The sequence below is a fragment of the Cimex lectularius genome, unplaced genomic scaffold (assembly GCF_000648675.2).
Source record: "Cimex lectularius strain Harlan isolate CLEC.00 unplaced genomic scaffold, Clec_2.1 scaffold128, whole genome shotgun sequence".
Taxonomy (NCBI): Eukaryota; Metazoa; Arthropoda; class Insecta; order Hemiptera; family Cimicidae; genus Cimex; species Cimex lectularius.
Window position 1 is genome coordinate 577,002 of NW_019392876.1, and position 24,523 is coordinate 601,524.

Genomic DNA, 24,523 nt, shown 5'->3' on the forward strand with positions numbered 1-24,523 from the left:
ATTTCAATTCATTAAATTCACTATTTTTCGTGGTCCGCTTAATTAACCAATTAATAACTAATTATTCAGAAATCGTGAGATGCGGTCTGGTGTGATGTAGGTTTCAGAAAAACATTTTCTTTATCGTGCCCACGTTTCGATCTTTATTGAGATCATCTTCAGGGCCTTGTGTTGTCTGCATTTCAGCAAAAAAGTTCAGTTAACGTTAATCACCACACACTTCTACCCGAGAAGAACATGGGATTATATGAACTAATTTAAAGTACATCTGGAAACGAAGCTAAAAGTATTCTGAAGGACATTGCCAACAATGAGAAGACACTCGCATCGGCTATCAACCATAGAACTTTTTTGCTGAAATGCAGACAACACAAGGCCCTGAAGATGATCTCAATGAAGATCGAAACTTAGGCACGATAAAGAAAATGTTTTTCTGATACCTACATCACACCAGACCGCATCTCACGATTTCTGAATAATTATCGATTAACGGTCACTAATCACCACCAATTAATAACATTCAATTAATTTTAAAAGTCACGATAGCTCAAGTGGTAGAGTAGCGGCGTACAAAGCCGAAGGTCGTGGGTTCGAATTCCGCTCGTGACACTTACTTATTTTATCTCAACTTAAAACCTTAATTAATTTATTGATTTTTTTGAGATACAAATATGTACCTCATAAAACGATTTTGGATTAAATGATGTTCACGTTTTATAATTTCAATAATTCGTTTTCTTTGAAGAATTTTGTAATTAAAATGTATGCCAGGAAGAACATTTTCTTATGCTAAACTTCTCTCTGTTACTCGGTATACCTAATAATAAACTTAATAAATAAACCGAGGCAAATTATTTGTCAGATAATCATAATTATCTGCTCTTAATACAGGCAAGTTTTGTTTCCCAAGTACAAAAACTTGTGCATGTGAGAAAGATATTTGATCAAGCAACATTTCAAGCGGCGAAAATGTAAAATTTTCTATTAGTGTTTCCTTTACGTGAAGTCATTATTGTTATACGTTTTGTTTAAATGACAGTACAAATTTGTAAATTTAAAAGAATTTGTTTGTTTCTGTTTGAAGCCATTTGCATAATTTACAAGTGAGTGAATACCAACCACTGTTCAATTGCGTACAAGAATTATTTATAGCTGTTCATTAAAGATTCGGTCCAAAGTTTATTTGAATCGTTTCTCAAAAACTTTGGTACTTGACTCGTTAATTGATACGGCAGTCCATTTCCGTGATTTGAGTAAAAAAATGGCCTTTTTTCTTTACAATATATATTAGAAATCGCTATAATAAACTCAATCTTATTTCAACTGAAAACAAAGAGTGAATTATATAAAATTCTTTATTTTATGACAATCAGCTTTATTAAAAATTTTGTTACTTCACACATTAAATAGTTTATATGAATAAATTACGACAGAAAAGCTTTTTTGAGGTTGATACGGGTTCTCACAGGCTTGCGACTCCCATACTTAGACCCAATCTTTCCAGACGTTAAGACGCCAGTAAAAACCCAATACAAATGTTTGTTGAATGCCTGGATGCGCTAAGGGGAGCCTTCAGAGAGAGGGGTGATATTATGTAACAATACGAAGAAAGCTTATATAAGATATCACAGATGATCCCAAGCTCACTTGCTGGTTTAACATAACTAGGATGGCGCCCAACTCATCTCCCAAGTAAGTGCAGACAAAAAAGCAACAAAAAACGCTTTACTTTTGATCACTTAAAAATCCTGTCATTAAAAAAAGAACTACATTAAAATATATAAATATATGTATACAGTAAGTGCAAATATTAATTATACACTATTGTTTGTAATTTGTAATACACAATTTCAATTTAATTTAAATATTTTTCAACATGCTAACCCAGCAGGTATTATCTATATTTGCATGTTTACCAGCATATATTCGGCTGTTTTTCCAAAAACAGTTCAACAAATCATGAAATTTGAAAACGTTGCTGTCATGTGCTTTGGACGATCGCAATCATCACGATCTTCCTAACTCGATTATGCATTTGCCATGCAAGTTTGATAAACTTGTAGCGAATTTTAGAGTCAGGAGATGGGGAGCAAGGTCGGGTTCGGGGTTCTGAAAAAGTTCCTCCAGTAGGGAAACAAGATTTTTATTTTCACAAGGTTACCCTTTTACATTCGTGAATATATGGTCAAACCAAATGAATAACTCTCCGGAGATAGGGGGGCGAGCAAAGAAAAGGAAGCCTTCCTACCTTGCCCGAGGTGGTCCAATGTCCTCTGCTAGTCCCGTCCGGGTAACTTCCTCCTTTTTCTTCTCTGTTCTTTTCCTTGGTAATCCGTGCTTTTTCCTTTTCTCTGTCCGAGCGTCCAGTCACCTTCCGGCTAGGGAAACGAAATTCCCCCCTCTCTCCGCCTTTTCCGGATATATCTTCCTTCCCCCACTCCCGGTGGATGCGGACGCCCTCCATGGGCAGAACCCATGGGGGGGGGATAAGTGAGATAGGGGCGGTGATGAGGCCCTGGATAGGGCCGTCTGTGGTGGTTCCTCTGGGTCACCACAGACTCATGCTGCTCTAAAACGCGCGTATATGTTTAGCATGTAAAGAAAGGATGCTTGATGTGTCCTAAAAGCATCCCGGTCCCAAGCAACTTGGCTTCATATAGAGCGGAAATAGTAATGCGACCAGAAATCATCTTTCAGGATTAGACAAGACAGAATGAGCAGGATACAATGAATAGTCAAATTTTCGAACTCCGAAGTTTTAGAACGCGATAGATTTAATTTATCGTGTACGTAGTGAAAAATGGAGACAATTAAAAAATTAACGTGAATATAATAAGAATGTTTAATTGGTATTGATTTTTTAAAACTTAAACAAGAAATATCGGTTACACGATAAATTAAATTTATTGAGTTCTGAAGGAAAACATCAATATTTTGAGAATGAATCAACTAATTTTTGAGGATAAATATTTTACAGCATTTTGATTATTGATCTAACCAATATAAAAAATTATAGCAGAACTCAAATATATCATCAATGCGTTCTAAAGATATAGAAGTTTTACTTCATAAATTGAGCATTTCAATTTATTCTTAACTGATTGTTGTTTTTTCAAGTTAGGTTTTCAAAATTCTACATAAATTTCTTTTTAAAATTTCCATTTTTTATCCAATTTATGACAAATTGTAATTATCGAATTTTGAAGGAAAACTTCAATATTTTCAAAAGTGATAGATGAATTTTTCAATTCAAAATATTTTAAATAGAATCTCCTAGTGCTAGAAGAATGTTAATTACTTGGCGCGATATGCCGACCTGGTGATAACTTTTCTTCTAACTTAATACGCTTTTTTTCCACAGATTTTTAAAGTCCTTTTCATTCTAAAATAATTAATACAGTAAATTAGTTTAGAATGAAAAGGAATTTCAAAATTTGTGGAAAAAAAACGTATTATGTTTGAAAAAATGTAATCACCAGGTCGGCCTATCGCGCCAAATAATTAAAATTCTTCTGGCACCAAGAGATTCTACTTAAAATATTTTTAGACCCATACCTAGTTTCATAATAAAATACGCTGAGTAAAAATGCTTTTTATAAAAAATCGTACGATAGTCGGAATGAAGTAGATACGATAAATTATATGAAACACAACAATAAAATATACATTACGTTCCCGCATGCTACTCGGTCGTCCTTACAAGGACAATGAGGATCTTTAACGCCCACACCTAGCCTTTCCTGGCTTATCGGACGTTTTGATTCTCAAGATGAGAGCTGACGTACCTCCGCATATGACAGATGGATGTTACAGCCGCAGCATTGGTGTAGAAGCTATCCCGGCCCCAAGGGTCAAAGGTAAAGTGCGTTTGTCAAAACCCGTCGATCAGGGCCGATAAAAGAGCATAAAAGTTAAAAAAATGTATGCTTATGTAGAAAAAATTTATTTTTTCAGCTTGCTGACGTATTTTTTTCCATTTTTTCTTAACACTAATGGGCGTTTTTCTTCTTTCAGCGGAAACACCGAGATGAGTAAGGGTGAATCCAAAGCAGTCCCTGACAGGGCAAAATTGACCCTCGAAATAGGAGAGGCGCCGGAGACACGATCATTCAGAACTTCCCTACCGCAAGTAAACAGAATAATTATCTATTCCTGACAGGTTTTGAAGACTAAACCGCTAGTGATTACCTAGCAAATCACAATACAAAAGCGTAATTGTCCTATTACCTCCTTGCTCGTTACCAAACAGTTTTTTGGTTTTCTTGTTTTTTCTCCTTGCTCGTTTATTTCTATATGTTTAAGGTTTTTAGAAAATAAAAGTCTATAAAACAAAATAAGTATAATTAATTCAATAATTTAAATAGGTATCCCGTACAGGTTGTATTAATACAGTAAAGCACGGGTGTTTAATTTTTGTTTTGTTTTTTATGTTCAAGAAACATTTGAATTGAATTTAAAAAGATAAAATTTAAAATATTATCAAAATAATTAATACCCCTTAACCTGTCAAATATATGCGTTATAAAATCGTTATTTCTGACTCACGGATTATTTTTTTGTTAGTAACAGCACAATTCTTCTGATTTAAAATTTGGCCGTTCCAATTTTTTTTAGTGCTATAACAATCGTAAAATAGTTATTCCTGTTGTCTGTCTCTTCCCATTTTCGCTACAAATAAATTTTACACATTTAATTTTACGCTTATCTTTCAATTTCCTTTAATAACTAATAACAACTGGCATTGTTATATTAATGTAATGTTATCTATAAACTGCGTTTATAAGTCAAACTTTCTGTTTGTAATGTCAAACTTGTTAATCGTAAATCTAATTTTCTCTTTCGCCCTGAATTGATATTTTTGTTGCAGAGCTTAAAAAAATAACACTTTTGCTTGTTGTAGTTTTTCGTTGAACTTGACAAAATTTTGACTAAAATATACATTTCTGTTACATATAGTTTATGTAACTTACGGAAGTTCAGGTCGTATTTTATTTTTGTTTCATAATATAACCACGTTCATTCTGGGTTTGAGGTTGTGACACTGATTTTTTGTTTTGGAAAATTGTTGAAATGATTGACTCGTGATCGAAGAAACTTTTCTCAACGAAAATGCGTAAGTAGATGGACCCAGTAAACTGATCGTGGCCCAAATAATTTGTCGAAGACTCGCAGAACGACACAAGAACAAATAATGAAAATTACGATTTTCCATACAATATTTCAGATTGGTCCTTTCAAAAAGTGCTACCGGGTTTGTCGTAATTTAAATAAATTTTTACTTGTAATAAACGTTTTATTATATGTTAATTATTATAATTTTTATATAATTTATTAAATTATTTTTGTTAATTATTGTTATTCAGATATCGTGAGATGCGGTGGGTGGGGGACCGCATCTCACCATATCTGAATAACTATCGATTAACGGTCACTAATCTCTACACATTTGTTAATTATTCAGAAATCGTGAGTGAGATGCGGTATCACTTGGTCCCAAATATTCCATTCCTTACAACAAAACAGATTTTCCAACAGCTAAATTAATTACAGATGTAGACTATGCAATCCAAAAGTACACAAAAAGGGAGGAAGAAAGAGATTGCAACTCACGATTTCTGAATATATATATCAGTATTACAACCCAATACCTGGATAAGAGAGTAAAGCGACATATCTATGCAAAAAAATCCAAACAGAATCCGACACCACTGGCTGNTCACATTCACTCCCCCAGAGTACTCGATATTCCTCGGGGCGGGGTTGAACCCACTCCATTCGCGCTAATAACTTACTTTTCTGAATAATTATCGATTAACGGTCGCTAACCACCACACATTATTTTTGTTATTCTTTTCTTTTGGTATTAAATTTTTTTCTTGGTATGAAATGATATGCATGATCTACATTTCAATTTATCAAGTCTTTATGATTATTTAATTATCAGATAAGAAAAATATTTAAATCAGGCCAAATGGCACAAGAACAAATAGTAAAAACTACGATTTTCCATAAAATATTTCAGATTGGCCCTTTCAAAAAGTGCTAACGGCTTAATCGTAATTTAAATAAATTTTTAATTGTACTAAATGTTTTATTATATGTTAAGTATAATAATTTTAATATAATTTATTATTTTGTTATTTTTCTGGTATTACATTTTTTTGTATTATCTACATGTCAATTTATCATGGCTTTATGATTATTTAATTATCAGGTAAGAAAAGTATTTAAATCAGGCCAAATCATATTTTAAAGGGTTAATTATTAAAAATTAGCTACAAAAGATTAACAAAAAAATTTATACAAATATAAAGTAAGTTCCGCATTAAAAATATATTGGGTAATATTTTGCGTTTGGCTAGCATTATTAAATTCAATTGATTGTTCATATTAGTTTACCGATAAACGTTCCGTGTTGATTCGTTAAATGTTACACCACAATCATGTAAAATATTAGACGACAAACGATTCTCGAAATTTGGTTATCGATTTTTGATTACTGGGGTACAAATAGAAACGGATTGTGTAACGCAGCCATCTAAAGCCGTCCGACGATAATATGAATTGGGGCAATACATACAATCACTCTCGGTATTTGAACGAGATTTACTATTTGTTTCCAGAAAGATAAAATGTACAAACAACTCTTTAATCTGCGACCCGTGTTATTGTCACAGCGAGTAAAAGATAGCCGACAGGGATTTACCATCATATGTTTGGCCCGTTTTCCAACACGCGTGACACATCCTAACATTGAATCGAACCTGTTAAAAAAACCTGTTAAATATATGTGTTTAAATGTTTAATTCTTTAATAATCAGTAACCGAATACGTGTTTTACTTCCGATTTTATGGCAAACTGATAAAAACTACTATAGTAGTATTACTACTAGGCTGAAAATATTAACACGTGCCCACTGTTATTGGAGGAGAAAAAGAAACATATTTTTTAAATAGAAATGATGAATGGTGTTCAATCCTTTTAAAAAAATAGTTCCTACTTACAGTAAGTTGTTTTCAACGATCCGTATTTCGAGCTTTTAGCTCATCATCAGGTTGAAGGAATTATACAAGCTGATGATGAGCTAAATGCTCGAAATACGGATCGTTGAAAACAACTTACTGTGAGAAGGATCTATCTTTAAAAAAATATTCTTTTTTCTGACGTTCTATAAACAATTTCGATCAAATACAGAGGAATTATGGATTTTTAAGTGGAACACTGGACATAAGAAGAAAAAAAAATGACCCCCGCATATCCGACACAAATACGAATATTTTTTCTTGAGATAAAAATTTGTCTTTAAGAAGAAAAAGGAATAAAAGGAAGAAAAACTGATTATTTTTATCAATAAACTATATGCATATTAATATATACATAATGAGAATAAAGAATTGAAATGAATGGTTGTGATGAATTCAAACCTTAAAAATTATAATAAATAAATATAAAATAACGACCAAATGATGTTCCAGAAACTTTGGTACGACATGCCAGAAAAACGGTTTCTATCGAGAAAATTCAGGAGTTTTTAGGGTAGTCCAGCTCCTATTGAAGGAAGAAGCTGGCGCGTCCAAAAAGGTTTCCAAATTTGTTGAAGTCGTGAGTAGCGGTCATGAATAAGGTAGTTTAGAAAACCACTTGTTTATATTTTCCCGATGTTTCTACCTTTATTCGGATCATCTTCAGGGCCTGGGTAAATTACATATGTAGATTGGAAAAAATATAAAAATAAAAAAGTATAGGAACAGCAGAATTCAAATTCACGATTCACAACACTTTAACACAAAACAAATATGACACCCCAAGAATAGCACTACGTTTTATGTGAATATGAAATATTTAGTCCAAAATTTATATTTACATCTGAAATTCATTTTTTTCCAATCAACATATATTTTGTAATTTACCCAGCTCTGAAGATGCCCCGAATAAAGGTCGAAACGTCGGCAAAAAAATGGAAAAGGTGTTTTTTGAAACTATCTCATTCTTGATCGCTACTCACAACTTCGACTATTATGAAATAACAAGTCAATAATAAATACACAGGTCTTTCAAATATTGAGCCTATCAGTGCATCCCGACATTGAAAGGAACAAAAGAGGTATTTAAGTCTTCATTATATATGTATAACTATTTCTGGCTTGATACCTAACAATAAGTTTAATTTAAAAATTCTCGGACTGTTAATTTTTATTGGAAATATTTGTTTCATATGAAGAATTGAAGAAGAGTTTAATTTAATTTTATCTTTTATACGTACATTGTGAAGTAACAATGTAAAAAATAATAACTAAGAGTATATATTTTTTAATCTCTTATTTTAATTAATTAAGGTTTGTAATTGAGATAAAAAAAGTCAATGGCACGAGCGGGATTCGAACCCACGATCTTCGGCTAGATACGCCGCTGCTCTACCACTTGAGCTATCGTGACCTCGATCCACTCGGCCACTAACTTCCCATCTCAACCCCACCTTTTGAATTTTCCCTCCTTTTTGCCATTTTTTCATCTCAACTAAAAACCTTAATTAATTGTAATATATTAATTGGCCAAGCAGGCCACGAAATTAGTGAATCTATTTTAATTTATTCCTTCGTCAAAAGATTGTTAAATTAAATAAGAATTACGCAGTACTCAGTGTTCAGATTTAAGGGTTTGCTTAAACGATTTTGTTTCGACAAAAACATTTTTTGGCCACTTTACTGGAATTCGTTTTGATAATTTTTCTATACATTTTACCATCATGCTTATTTTTTATTTAAATCTTAGGATTAAAAAAATTAACTGATATAACATAATAGAAATACATAAGTAGGAAATACATTTGCAACAAGGTAGTAACACATATTTATAAAAATTGGTTAAAATAGATTTTCTTGGCCGACCGAGGATATGACGCTGCGACAGGTGTGTAATATAATTTTACCTAGCATGACCAAAAAAGTTTTATTAAAACCAGTGAACCCACATACGAAGCAACCTAGCATGTTAGTAATATCTATGAATTTTATAATTAGAATCTGTTGTGAAATTTTAAATGGTTTTTAATATAAACGTTTTATATGTATTAGCGCTTTCATATCAAAGAAACATAGGAGCTATTGAATTTCTTTGATGGCCTTATAGTTTACGCCAAACACAATTTTATGAAAATAGACTGATACACGTCCCAAGAAAGAAAGATATGCTTTTACATTATTTTTTTCATATTTGTTACATTAAATAATTAATTGTGCCGAACTCGGCTAAATTGTACATTTTTTAACACATGAAGAGAAATCTATGTAAATTTTGTAAACCGGCAATGTCTAACAAAGTCAATTGTTGCTATATCTTCATTGCTTGAAAACTTTTTTATACCTTCTCTAATTTTACCAGAATGAAGATGGAAATGAGTCTAAGTGCTCATATTGGTACATAAAAATGTACATGAATATGTATTAAAAAAATCTCGAAATGTTTGGTGATGGTTTTAATTTTTGGAAAATTCCTGCTTAGCACCAAACAAATCAATGAAAATCCTTCCAACAAATTTTAAATTCAATCAATAAATATTTGTTGGAAGGAATGTCCATTGGCTTTTGGGGTGCTAAAAGGGTATTAGCCAATTTTTTGGGATCCTTACGATGGCTCAGTAGCCTGAAACGTAAAAAACTAACAACTTCACCACGGATTTCATACGGTTAGCAAATATTAACATTAACTTTGTTAAAAACTAAGGCCTCAGCCGGAATGAATTTATGAGTTTAACTTAGTTGTGTTGATGACATCTACCACCCGTCCTTTATGTCCTACCACATTCCAGTGTCTTTTTCACTTTTTTAGAGCCCTGTAGAAGGTACAAGAAAATTCCTAAATCTAGGCGAAGATTTAAAACTAAAATATTTTCTTTGACCACATCCCTGATAATAAACAAGAGAACATTGTCATTTTAGATCCTTGAAATTCGCTTTATCACTTAACTATTTATATAAAACTATAATATTAAGGCTTTTTCATAACTACAATATTTTCTCGTTTTTTAGAATAGTACAACTTGATGAGCTAAATTATCCAACCTGTTTATTTCAACAATAATCATTTGTTTTTCCTTTGTAAATAGTTTTAATTAAATACAAAACAGGATTTAATCGTTTAATCGTTCCTGTGTTAGCTTAACTCTGTAAAAATACTATAATACCAAGAATTGGTTTTAAACTTAATAAAAGAAATTGTTCAAAATTATGATGTTATATTACGAATATTTTAGTAACTTATGAGTATGAAGTAGTAACTCAGAAATATGGACGTTACATAGTAAGTAATAGGTATACAATTTTATCTATTGTAAATTTTGAATTGTGATTCTACTTTATTAAAGCTACATGTAACACTATTTGAGACTAGAGAGGTTTGTTTAGTAAAATCATCATCATCAAGGTCGGAAAAGGATATAAAAAGGAATATTTTTGACGTGACTTAACGAAGGGCTACATTTCAGACCGTTACTTTGCAGCAGAAATGTTATGAGCAAACCCTTCGGAAAGTGAACGAGGGGATTTAACAATAAACCGCTTTTCTGTTCTCCCTTTAATTAGACAGAGTTTAAGTAAAATTAAAAAAAAAATCCGAACAAATAGTTTAAAATATTCCGTTTAATATTGGCTTGTGTTTCTTTTCTTTTCTTTCTTTCGGTTTTTTATACATTCGGTAATTTTATACATTAGAAGGAATACTTAAGGAAAACCGTTTATACTTAGATAGTGTAATTTGAAAATGATGTAATGAAAATAAACTAATTTTTTTATTAAGTATTTCAATATAATTTAAGTTTTTATTAAAGTTCTAGCACGTGTTAAGGGTACGCCTAGTTAGTTCTGCCTATATTTTTTTTACAGTTTTTATGTAGTTTACTAAATACGTAATTTTTCTAAATTAATTTTCAAAACTTCCTCTGATTTGTTGTTGAAATATTTTCCATTATAATTAGTGATCAGTCTTCGAAATTAAACCAAAACTGGCTATATATATATCTTCTAGCGTGAATATCTTCCCAGATCCAAAGGCTATTCCATGTTTATATTTGTATTTAGTAAATCTGCTCATATATGCTGAATATATCCATTATATCAACTTTTAAATACTTGTTTTCAATATTAAGCAACAGCAATACTATTAAACAAAATAATTTCTTCCAATTCTAACGTTTGAACTTTTTTAGGTACTGGCAACAATGGCTCAAAGTATGCTGTTGTTATCTCTCGGTATGATGGTATTTTCGTCAACTGTTATCATAGGGGCGTTGAAAAATGCACCTACTGGACTATCTTTAACAGACTACGAAGCATCATGGCTGGGTAAGTTCATTTGTAATGTTTCACGCTCAAAACAAACTATAAATGGTGATTAGTTGCGTATAAATAGAGAAATAGTGTAGAGCATATTATGCCAGGCTGACCTGGCGCTTTTGTGTAATTCACTTAAATAGTTATTAATTGCAGCTGGTGTTCTTTTAATTGTACAACCGACCGGGAGCGTTCTTTCCGGTTTCATCCAGAACACCCTCGGCAGAAAGAAGTGCATGCTGATGGTCAACCTCCCCCAGCTTCTCGGGTGGATGCTCGTCTACCACGCCCAATCAGTCCCGATGCTCTTCGTCGCTTCGGCTCTCATGGGATTTAGTATAGGTTTTATGGAGGCGCCGACTTTCAGCTATGTCGGCGAAATCTCACAGGCTCATCTCAGAGGAATGCTAGCCTCTTTTACGAGCGTTTACATCTCGGTCGGTCTCCTTATTATGTGCCTGTTGAAATCCTTCACGGATTGGAGGACAGCTGCAGCTATAAGCTCTGCAGTTCCCGTCATCACATTCATTGCCATACTGCAGGTAATTACAATTAAAAAATTCAACAGTTAAAAATGTATATCGCCTAAACCTACGGTTTTACGACCGGAATATCTCATTATTACAGCATGAACAATGCAATAAAAAAGAAGCTTTTCCTATCAATTTTATATTATTGTATTTATAACAAAAAGAGAAATAAACCGTATTACTCTTAAAGAAGTACGCCGATGAGTGGTGGGAAATCTGAAGGAGCATGGTCTGGACTATACGAATTGGGATCTTAAGAACATCAATTTGTTTGTCATTTTCGGAAGTGTTTTGTCTATTCTTGTTTAAAGTTGGCTTTATTTAAACTTCAATGAGATAATTTATTATTTAATTAATAATATTCTTGTAATTAAAGTTGTCGTAATATAATTTTCCGGCTTTTTTGTTTTTCTCTTGTTCATATATCTTGATAATTGATAATATGAAGAATTAGTGAGTCTTAAACGCAAGATAGAAAGAAATTGGTGGTTGCGTTCAAATTTGAGTAATTTGTGCTTCTCCTATGTAAAAACACGGCTGACATGAGTCCCTACGGTGCATCCGAAAATGACCCCCATGTAAAATTTTAAAAAGCCTCTACGCGTTCGGCATATTCCGCAGACATAAAAAAGAATAAAACCACGTTAATTAAAAGTAAAGTAATTTAATATACTCTTTCTTGAATATTATTGAAAACTAATCTAGTCGTAAAATGCATACCGAATGCCTTAAAAATATATATTTATGCAGGTTAATTGAGTCCGTATATTTTCTTTGTTTAGAAAGTACATCCCTTTCCTCACGTACAAATATTGTATATTTAGTACATGTGCGTAACTTTTGGCATGTTTCTAAACGAGAGTGAAAGCTCGTCAATTAGTTTATATTTGTACATTTTTTCATTACCCTAATTGGCTATTTGCGAAATCAACACTATTTAAATATTTCCGTGTAAAAAGATGAGATCCTTGTAGCCGTTTGACTGAGGATCAATATTAACAAAAAATGTACGTAAAACAGCAAACAAACAAGAAACACAAAGTTATTGAACCTGTGTGTGCTTGACAATTTTATATCTGTACTTAAATTCTGACGTGATCAAACTGTTTTGCGGATTTTAAATTATAATTTTATAAATAAGAAATACATAAGTCTAGATCAGATTCGATTTTTGCTGAGTATATTCTTAATTTGTCCAAATGTGTTAGAGTCTTTCTTCGTAGAATAATTGCCACGGTAAAAAGGATTTGTGGCAGTTTCTCTTAGGTTTGATGAATCTTTCTTTTCCGAGCTGAAAGGTCTAGTTCAGGGGTTCGTTTCTAAAGGAAAGTTAATGGCTGTAACGACGAAACAGTTCTCCGATAAGTGATCAAATTCGCGCAATATTCCGCCTAGCAAAAAAGGACTTTTACTGTTGAAAACTTTCATGTACTCGTTGAATCGATTTAGTACAGGCTTTTCAACTCGTCGAAACATTGACGCAGATTCGAGTTGAGTCTGTGGAATAGTAGATGGTTTTACTTCCAGGGAAGTAATAAAACCTGGCAGGCCTAGAAAAATGCAGTAGAAAAAAATCTTATTAGATCGGATTGTTAAAGATGTTAAAAGTCCTAAGATTGACTTGGTTCTGCAGTTAGTCAGTGCTAGTTTGCAACTTTTTCAAAATAAAGTCAGTTTGAAGGTCACCTATTCAATAACTACTTTCTAATATTAAGGCCATTGTCTCATTGGCTCATCAACTGTTACAATTCAACTTGCTAAAGCTTTCGCGTCACTTCTGGACCCTCCACAAATTGAACATCGCTTGAAATTTGGCCAAACTTATCACGATAAGCACAGCTGGATCTTTGGCCTAACAAGCTTTAGATAGTTCTACGACGCACAGAGTGCTAAGTGTAATCATCTGATGTTTCTGGCTTTTTACTTATTCGCACCGGCGCTTTTCATAAGCTCCACGCATCAGTAGTTGAGCACTGTACATAAGAAAATCCAATTTGGTCAATTGACATATACATATACAGGCAGTACCTCGAACAGAAGTCTATACTTCAGATTATTTATTCCAAATGTCAAGTTGCACTCAAACGTTCAAAGTTTGAATCTCAATTGTATTGGATATAAACAAATGTTTGCATTGCTGAATTAAGCGTGAAAAAACCTTTCAAAAATGTACATTGCTTAATACTTGCTATTTGAGATAAATAAGTTCTCATTAGTATCCCGTTAGCCCAGAAAGTTAGATGAACATTTTTTGGTTCATAAAAGAAACTAGACAAAAAAAATAGCTTCGGTGTTCTAAAAAAATTATAAGGCTGGGGACACAAATTGAAGCTCACTCTGTAATGTTTAACTAGTAAGTTCTTGATTGAAGATTTTTGATTTTGATTTGATTGTAAGATATGCGAAAAACAACCAAAAGTTCAGAAAATTAAAAACAACTTTTTCATATAAATATTGAACTTTATGTTCACTAAACAAAAAACGCTAAATTCAAAATGTTTTTAGAAATATTTATACATAAATGTACCAAAAAAAGACAATACTGCTATGTTAGATAATGTTTACGTCGTGATGTTCTTGATTTAACCGCTCTCAGTTTTGTATATTGCAATAATTTCTATTGTTATTCCAGGTACCTGAGTCTCCTGTGTGGTTGTTGACGAAAGGGAGGCGCGAAGAGGCGAGGGCTTCGTTGGCTTGGCTCAGAGGGTGGGTTAAGCAAGAGGTCGTACTGAAAGAATTCAGAGGAATGGAAGCTCATGCGGAAGCTTCGAAGCTAAACAGCCCCATCACGACCCCGATCACACCACCCACCCTTGCTTACTCGCCGGTTCCAACTAATGAAGGAGGTAAAATTCCACTAATCATATTTCTATTCAACGCACGCTTTCTGTATTAACCGGCCGTACGATGAAGCTCTCTATGTATCCATTTAACAAAAGCTGATCACTCCGTTTCAACATTCGGTTGAGTTAGTTTCTCGTTGATTCCGAACTAGCCAGAAAGTTATTAAGAACAATTTTGTTGCTTACTCTTTTCACAATTCGTGAATTCGTGAAAAATTTATTATATCGTACAATGTTTTCATAAAACTAATTATTAATGATTTTTAGAATGTGCCAAAATATAGCATCGAAAGAAAGAAATTTCGTCGTTATTGATCATTTTGTTACGCTTTGCATGGTATCCCTTTTTATTGCTTTGCAATAATCTTTATGTGGCAATTATAGATTCCTGTGGTGTTTTTCATATTTTGCCCGCGGAGGAAAATGTGTTTATTCACCATCGTTTTTGAAATATTTACAAATCTTATAGCTTATTAAATTCACTACTTTTCGTTGTCCGCTTGACCAAATATTATCTTTCAATTAATTAATCTTTAAGTAAGTTATTGGTCGAGATAAAAAAAGTCAGTGTCACAAGCGGGATTCGATGCCATGACCTTCGGTTAAATGAGCCGCAGCTCTCCCACTTGAGTTATCATGACTTCGATCCATCCACTTGGACACTAACTTCCCATCTCAACCTCACCTTTTGAATTTTACCTCCTTTTAGGGGGATTTGGTCAAGCGGACGACGAAAATGAGTGAATTTAATAAGTTAAATGAAGTATATCTTCACTAAGCTCTCCTTAGCCGTTTCATTTGTCGCCGAGAATCAAACAGATTAAACGACATTTTAAAAATGGCAAAAAGCAGGGAAAATTCAAAAGGTGAGGTTGAGATGCGAAGTTAGTGTCCGAGTGGGTTGAAGTCACGATAGCTCAAATGGTGGAGCAGCGGCGTATTGAGCCGAAGGTCGTAGGTTCAAATCCCGCTTGTGACATTGACTTTTTTAATGTAACCAATTCCTTAAATAAAGATTAATTAATTGACTTATAGATTATATTCGTCCAGTGCTTAATTGCTTATTTCAAGCCATTTTTCATGTTTCAACTTCCGCACACTCTCTGATGTTCTTAGTAGTGGTTTTGGTCTCATGGATAAAAGGATGCCCCTCGTTTGGCTATGTTTTTATTTTCGTTTTAATGGATTCATGATTCACATTATTATGATTTTATAATATCACATTATATTATTCACACAGTCTACAGTACTTTTGTGGCACTATCATATATTTATATTTTTTGGGTGAAGGGGAGAGCTCAAAAGAAAATTCCAAGGGCGACGGTGGATATCGAACCCACCACCTCGTTCAACACGCTAACCTCTTGTGCCCAAAAGTTATTTGGTCAGTCTATACTTACCCTTTTACACTCTCATACCCCGAGAACCTCAACAAGGTAACTTTGTCGAATTTTACTCGGTATTTTAGGCAATTTATGCATTTCGAGTATAGTGGGGAGCTAAAAGCATATGGCTGCCTGCCTGTCCGAAAATATGTGCATCCGTACACCTTTTTATTTCTTCTGTATTAAATCCATGGTTGGGTTTCATGAGCCTCAGCTTAGAAGACAGCAGGAACGATCCATTTGGTTTTGATACGATATCGACCGCTTTACTCCACTTTCCAAAGCCACTTTTGTAAATTAAAGTAATTTCCGGGAGATTGATTTTGGTCGATGTTGTCGAACAATTACGCATCATCCTTGTGTACGTTCTACAATGTGTTCAACTCGCTAGTCTTTGTACGATATTCAATTTGTTTTGTCCTTCCTATGCATTTTTTTGCCACCACAAAAGAGCTCCATATGTGACCAGGGGGTCAGACCGTTGTGTTGTAAAACCATCCGCCATCCTGGGGTTTATTCCACGGTTTTTGCGGCATAATCTTGGCCCAATAATTAGTAGAGCCTAAACAAACTTTTCCTCTCCAGAAAAAAAAATTATCATGGTGCCTCCAGGCAGGCCAGCCTGACTGCTCAAAATATTTACTTAGATTGGGCGGGAATAACATGATCAGAGGATTATTACTTGGTCTAATAATTTAATTTAAAAATAAAATTATATTGGGTACGTGTTTTGGAAATATTTAATGTTTACCTCTTAAAACTTTCAAGAGTTTTAAAAGGAGATTCGTGTTCTGATTGTTGTTATTTCTGCTAAAATTAGTGCCATTTTATTAGGACTAGCTTGACATAACGATTAACCAAATGACTTGAATCGCGAGTTAATTAATTAACGCGTATAAAAAAAGAAATATTGAAAATCTCATATAAAGTGCACATGCGACATAGAAACATGTAATAAAATAAATTTCATTAATGATCGCGATAGAAAGAAAGTCTCTTTTTCCTTGTAATCCATCTTGTTGAAGAATTTTATAAATTTACTATATTCGACGTTCCTCATGATACATTTTATTCCGAAAATATTGATATCTGACATTCTCAGGTGTATTTTTCCACATACGGTAGTAGTCGATGTTAGTACCCGCGTTTCGAACTCGGTCAAGTTTTCAAGAGGGGAAGCGGGTCACGGGCGACTGCTCCGGAATGTGTTTTATCGGGCTCACTGGTTCCTCGGAAATATATTAAATCGCTTCCCATCTCTTCAGAGCAGTAAACGTCATGGACTACTGCCTACACTTAGGAATCCTCGTGAGCGTGATCCGACGGATCGTACCTTTCTTCCTTTGAAGAGTTGAACCTTTGGAATATTAATTTTGCGGCTTGAGAACACCGGTGCCAAAGGGAAAACCTGCAATTGTTATTCATCACAATGGCTAGGGTCTACTGGAATTGTTTAAAACTAAGTGTTACCCGCTTTCCATTTACTGGTGTGAAGGGAACAATAATTATTCAGGAAAACCTATGTCTCCAATAAATGCTTATTTCGCGTACAAAATTAGGATTCAATTATAATATTTTAGACTGGTAGGCTTTACTAAGACTTTTCCCTTGTACTGTGCAATTTTACTATATGTAAAAAAAAAATTAAAAATAATTACGCTATATTATAACTTAAACATTTCACAAAGATCATAAAAGGCATTACAAGTATTTAAGTATTGTGTAGTACAATTCCATGTGGTGAAAGACGATGTAAATATGATTATTATGTATGTAAATATGCATGTTTGAAAACAATATATTCACTTTTACATATTTTTAATTCAACTCTACACGAACAATTAGATCATGGCAAGAAATATGTTATTTTCTTTTTTAATGTATAAAGAATGAATGTTTGAAAATAAAACACATTATTATGTTTATTTTTTTTTTTCAATCTAAAAACAATTATGTAATTTCCATTTTACGGAGAAATGTCGCGTCTCGCTGTCAGGCGCTTTGATGTTTGCCACCAGTAGCATATTTAAAATCATGCACATATCTTCTCTAAAATTACATTTTATATCTTTTAAATCACAACTGGCTGCCATACCACTTACAAAAAGGTAAATGAGAAACGGAAGGTCATTGATTACCTAAAATTAATCAATGCTTATGGCTATATATAATTCACCACACGTGGTATATCCCTCCTATTTGTAGGAATGTATTTATTTGCATGAATGTCGAAGTATGCTTGGGTGTAGCTGTGACGGAATATCAAGTACCCACAGACCCACCAAATTAGTACAGATATGTTATATATTTGTAGTATGATGTGAGGGACGGGTCATTGGCATTTCGTTCGTACTATACTTCCGAAGTGTAGTGGCTTGTCCAGAATGAATGTATTTATTAGCGTGAGAGGTGATGCGTGAAAGGACGTGGCTGTCGAGAAATATCGAGTACTCCACAGGCCCGTCAAACAATTTAGATTAGGATAGGTTAGTGTGTGAGTGGAACTTGTAAATACAGTTTGAACGTATTTATTAGTGTGAAAGACAGGGGGCCGCAAGATCACGATAATCTTCCGACCTCCAATTTAGTTGTAGTATAGGTTAGTAAATTAGTATGAATGTGAATTATGAAAATGTGTATATATTATATCTATGTATTTTAATTTATCTCGTGTGGGATGGTAACAACAAACAAGATAACGAATCCCCTATTAGGTGAATCGGAAGGCAACAGTTGTTTAGTTGAGGCATAAGAAGACTCAGAAAAGAATATACACATAACATAGATAAGAAGACAAATGCGAGAAGGTTTATATGGGGGCCCCGGCGACGACCCAGGTAGTTAGCCGGCAACAAAAAAATAATAAAAAAAAAATAAATAAACAATGAAATATGGTGGAATGTGCCCATCACCAACATCGTCTAATATTGATGCACACAGCGAACCTGGATATTATGGACTATGTATTTGAAAACGACCTATACATTTAAAGTATAGTTAAATTATTTAATACAAGTTATTTAAAGTTGAAGTTAAATTCACTAGTTAACGTGGTCCGCTTGACCAATTAATATCTTTCAATTAATTAAGGTTTTTAGTTGAGATATAAAAGTCAATGAAAAATGGCAAAAAAGAGGGTAAATTCGAAAGGTGGGGGTTGAGATGGGAGGTTAGTGTCCGAGTGGATCGAAGTCACGATAAGTGGTAGAGTAGCAGCGTATCTAGCCGAAAGTCGTGGGTTCGAATCTCGCCCGCGACACTGACTTTTTTATCTCAACTAAACATATTAATTAGTTGTAGTTAAACGTGAAAGTCCCAAAACCGCACAAGATAAAACAATATTACCATAAATAACATAATTTAAAAAATCAATCTTAAGTTATGGCTAACACGGAGATCATACGGCCAAAAAGAAAGACTGCTGGTTGGTCTTCGCAATTCCTTTGTGAGGTATTGCTGTGTTGTATACATTATTTATAATAAAAACATCATACAACCATTTTTTCAAACCATAATCAGTACAATTAATTTCCAATGTCAATTAGTAACGAATTGGAAAGTCAAATTATTTTCAAATTTCTTTATGATTGCAAGTATTTGTAATACCAGCATTGACTAAAATTGGTGCATGATTATGACAGTGATATTTTTTACATTTATTCTAAGATTTTTCCAATGTGCATAAAAACGTGTCAATAATCTCAAAGGCGAAGCTCGTATTTTGTTGTTTATTTCAAGCAATTACAGCATACTAATTTTAATATGAACCAAATTAAAAGAAATCAGAAATTCTTGAGTTTTAATAAACAAAATAATTAATTATTATGGTTTGAAAGAAACCACTAAAAACCGGAAATTCAAATTTATTCTATCATAATTATATATTCTTTTATTAAAACTCATGAATATCCGATCTTGTTTAATTTGAGTTAAAATATTATTAAGATATTAAAATAAGTATTATTTGGAGATCGGGAAATGCGGTCTGGTAGGTTTTAGATAAACATTTTATTTACAGTTCCAAGTTTTGACCTTTATTGAGATCGTCTTCAGGGCCTGGGATTTATCAACATTGTTTAAATTATACTAGAATTAATCAACAAACGGTTACTAAACACCACACATTAAAAAAGTATGTTAAAATTAATAAAAATCAGCATGTAGTATGAAATAAACAACATACTAGTGTCCGTTTTTTTCGTCTTGCAGTATATTTAAGCAAATATAAAAAGAATTTCCTTCAAAAACATAAAATAAATTTATTCAGATGGAAACAGCCTAAAAATAAATTACTTTTTATATTTATTACATTTGGTGTGTAACACTAGGTTTCGAAATGTGTTCCAACTACTGACGTAAAAAGGTATTCAGCTCTCGGAAAATTTGTACGTTTATTTTATCCGGCATCCCTGAGTCTATATATCAAAAATATTCTACTTCTAGGAAAAATTAAAATAACTTAAATAACCATATTCGAATTAAAATGAAAGATGATCATACTTTCGACTCTGGGATGAGTTGAGAAACTACGATAAAATCAGGCAAGTCGGAGTGTTGTTCCGTCCGTTAATAATGCAATCTATAGCCCTCTTCCTTTCAGACAATTATAAGGTTTTTTTCTTTTGAAGTTATAATTTTCCTTCGATTATTAACTACGAGGAAGTTTGATTACGGAGTCTCCTCACCCGTGAAATACTCCCAATATAACCTTAATTGCTATTGGATACCGGATTGACAATTATTATGTCATTAAGTACCATTTTGATTAGAAATTGATGACATGATTTAACATTTGGATTCAGATGTAAGGAATATTTAGGATCTATATTTATATTCAACTTGCTATGACAACATTATTCAACATTATTGACAATACGTTGTGGAGCAAGGAAGATGTTATTTGAAAGACAAATGTTATTAAAGAAAAATTCCACTCTTCCTACACCCACAATTACAACTCACAATATTTAAAAAAAATGCGTTTTTCGTGTGAGATACAACATTTAGAAATGGCAAAAATTAAATTATTTTATCCTTCACAATGAATTTATCTCTTTAAATCATGTGTTGATCTTCTTTTTTTTTGGGAGTTTTTGGGTCTGTTTTTCTCTTATAGTATAAATAATGTGGTCAACAATGTATCCAAATGTATAGAGATTAGTGACCGTTAATCGATAGTTATTCAGATATCGTGAGATGCGGTCGGTTGTGATGTATGTTTCAGAAAAAGGGGGCACTCTCAACACGACACGCAAGGATGGCACAATTACACAGAAGACAAACACTTTGAGCCCTGAAGATGATCTCAATAAAAGATCGAAACGTTGGCACGATAAAGAAAATGTTTTTCTGAAACCTACATCACACCCGACCGCATCTCACGATATCTGAATAACAAATGTATCCAAAACCATTTCCATATTAATTCAAATCATATTATTAACGATTTAAAACTAATTTACAAATAAAAACTAGATTCTTTTTAACTAGGTGATTGTGTCATTAGTGAGAAATTGAGCTGTAGCATATGAGTACGCATCGCTTGTCCAATAAGGGACAAATGCCCCAGTTTAATTAATAAACGAAATTATGGCGAGTTAAAAGGATGCTCTCCAGTTCATGTGGGTTTCCCGTAACTCTTTATCGGATATGTAATTATACGAATATTGCTTTCCAGTGAGACCGCACATAACGTACTTTATCGAAAACTAATTTAATGGGAAAGGTGCTTAATCAATATCTTGTTCTTTTTTGTTGTAAATATTTGGCAGCATCTATCTGCATTTAAACCTGCATGTTTTCTAACGATTTAGAATTATAATTAAACAAAATTATATTTGTCGTAATATAATGTCCCTTTAATTCCAGTAATTTAACATTATTAAAATTTCACCTTCGAGATAAAGTTTGAAGAACGACTCGCAACTTTAATTTTCCTCCCAGTGTTGACACTTTGAAAGGTTTTTATTTTATGTGGAGCACTTGTCCCGCCAACAATAAACAATATCAAGGAATAAGTAAAAGTTGTTTTCAAATAACTACGTGTTGCTAATTACTTTCCCTGTGGTTAATCACCGGTTATATTTTATGAAAAATTAATTATATTCTATAATTTAATATTAACTTCTATTCAATAAAAGCAGGCTAAAATTTAAAACTGTTTGCATTTTGGTTATAAAAATAAACGTTACATTAACTATTTAACATAAAACAATAAAAACCATATCCGATCAAATGTTGGAAGACTGCACATAGCGAGAACAGACATACCAAGAGATAATCAAACTGCGATCAGTGATACTCGCAGAAAAACCAACAAGACATCAAACTTGAACAGAAAAAATTCAAATAACTTGGCCATCCTGTCTCTCTGTAAATTTTGACACAACAATGTGGCTTTTATGACTCCAAGCTCTTACCTTCACATTTAAAATGCGGCTTTATAATTTTTTATTGGATGTTTGTAAGTATTAAGTTACAATCAAAACTTCAATTGGCAAAAAATTGCCTTAGAATAACATATCATAATTCTAAGTTATAAATTCTATCAAGTAAAAATACACAGTTTATTTATTATTCTAATTTTAATTTCTTCAATTATGATGATCAATAATTAATCATAAGTATTAAGAGGATAACCGTCCGTTTGACCAAATAATATATTACAATTAATTAAGGTTTTTAGTTGAAATAAAAAAGTCAAAAAGGAGGGAAAACTCAAAAGGTGGGGTTGAGATGGGAAGTTAGTGTCCGAATGGATCGAGGTCACGATAGCTCAAGTGGTAGAGCAGCGGCGTATCTAGCCGAAGATCGTGGGTTCGAATCCCGCTCGTGCCATTGACTTTTTTATCTCAACTAAAAACCTTAATTAATTTTAATATATTAATTGGTCAAGCGGACCACGAAATTAGTGAATTATTAAATAACGTTCTAGTAGAGTTGAAAAATAACAATTGAATGTTCGAAAACGTGAGCTAAGGTAAATTTGAAGGAGGTAGAAATAAATCTATTAGAACTCGCTTTGTAAAATAAAAATGACACATCTGTAATCTCACAAAAACCATACCAGAAAGCTTCATACTCACAAAAACCGTACCAGAAAGCTTTATACAATAAAATGCAATGGTTCTTCTTGTAGCAAGCACCAAACAACAAAGGAGGAACTTTTCAGAGGAAATGCTCAAAGTGTTTTCCCTCTTCTCGAATGTAACTGACTTTCTGAATTTCTACGCCCCCCCCCCTTCAAATTTACCTTAGCTCACGTTTTCGGACATTTAATTGTTATTTTTTAACTCTACTAGAACGTTATTTAAAAACCTGAATATATCAACGTAAAGCATATTAGATGCAGAAGTTTTAGTAAAATTTGACAAGTTGTAGGTATTTTTTTGTAATCTCAGTAGAACGTGCAATCATGACCAAAATTTTAAATTTTGTAATTTTGACATGTTCCAACTGATATTGCCTAACATTTTATGTCATTCAGATTATTGCAAATAGAAGTATCTTACAGCAAATTTAGCGTTCTTTCAAATGGTGTAATTGGATTTATTGTAGTCTCAACATTTTGGAAGTTGGAAGCGTTTTTATGTGGTAAAGTAGTAAAAAGTTGAAAAAACTTAAATTGACGAATATCTTCAAAATAAGGAACTTTCCTAAAACTTTCTTCTGAGCATTTTTTGCTCCGAACGAAAAGTAGAATCGATTCCCTGTGTTTCCTCAGAAGGAACTGGGACACCCTGTATATAAATATATATAAACATAAATCTATAAACATATTCAATTTTACTACTACTAATTTATCATAAATGTATTTAATTATCAAATTTTGATAATAACATATTTCAATTAATTATTCTCTTCATCTAGGGCCTGGGTTGAGATGAAAATATTAGTGCCACGAACGGAATTCGAACTCACGAATTTTGGCTCAATACGCCGCTGCTCTAACCATTTCAGCTATCGTGACTTACTCCTAGTGGTCAGATCAGCGGAGTTTTCGAATCAAGTTCTCGAAATTAACTTTTTCATCTCAACCAAGACCTTAGATGAAAAGAATAATTTTGAAATAATTAATATGGTCAGTTATGACAGCTATATATGATTTGATAATAACTATCCAATATATATCTTTAAACAATGGGTTTTGTTTAAGGTCTTGTGGTAGAAGATTACAAACCAACCTTCTCTGAGAAAATGAAGGATTTGGTCAGGCCAGAGATGCTAAAGCCGTTGGGTTTGGTTGTTTGTTATTTCGGTTTTCTACACTGCGGTGCTTTAAACGGATGCAGACCGTACTTGGTCCACGTCTTCACAAAGCTCGGCGTACCACTTGACCCTTTCGTCGGCACGGTAAAACAGTTTTTAAACCGTTATTAATTTAAACGTATAAAGTTACCGTTAATAAAGTAAACGAGGTAAATTTCGAAATGAT

General features: G+C 33.0%; 1 protein-coding gene and 1 non-coding gene across 2 annotated transcripts in view; both read left to right on the forward strand.

Moving 5' to 3' along the window:
• Positions 1–536: 536 nt before the first annotated feature.
• Trnac-aca lies at positions 537–609 on the forward strand. Its single transcript has one exon. It is a non-coding gene; the product is annotated as a tRNA-Cys (tRNA).
• Positions 610–1,606: 997 nt separating this feature from the next.
• Positions 1,607–24,523, forward strand: part of LOC112126112 (facilitated trehalose transporter Tret1-like) — a 32,905-nt gene continuing 9,988 nt past the window's right edge. The window contains exons 1-6 of the mRNA XM_014399007.2: positions 1,607–1,692; positions 4,015–4,129; positions 11,205–11,340; positions 11,485–11,870; positions 14,491–14,707; positions 24,245–24,441. Coding sequence (XP_014254493.1) covers positions 1,670–1,692; positions 4,015–4,129; positions 11,205–11,340; positions 11,485–11,870; positions 14,491–14,707; positions 24,245–24,441 — 1,074 coding nt within the window. The 5' untranslated portion in view covers positions 1,607–1,669. The remainder of the gene's footprint in view (positions 1,693–4,014; positions 4,130–11,204; positions 11,341–11,484; positions 11,871–14,490; positions 14,708–24,244; positions 24,442–24,523) is intronic.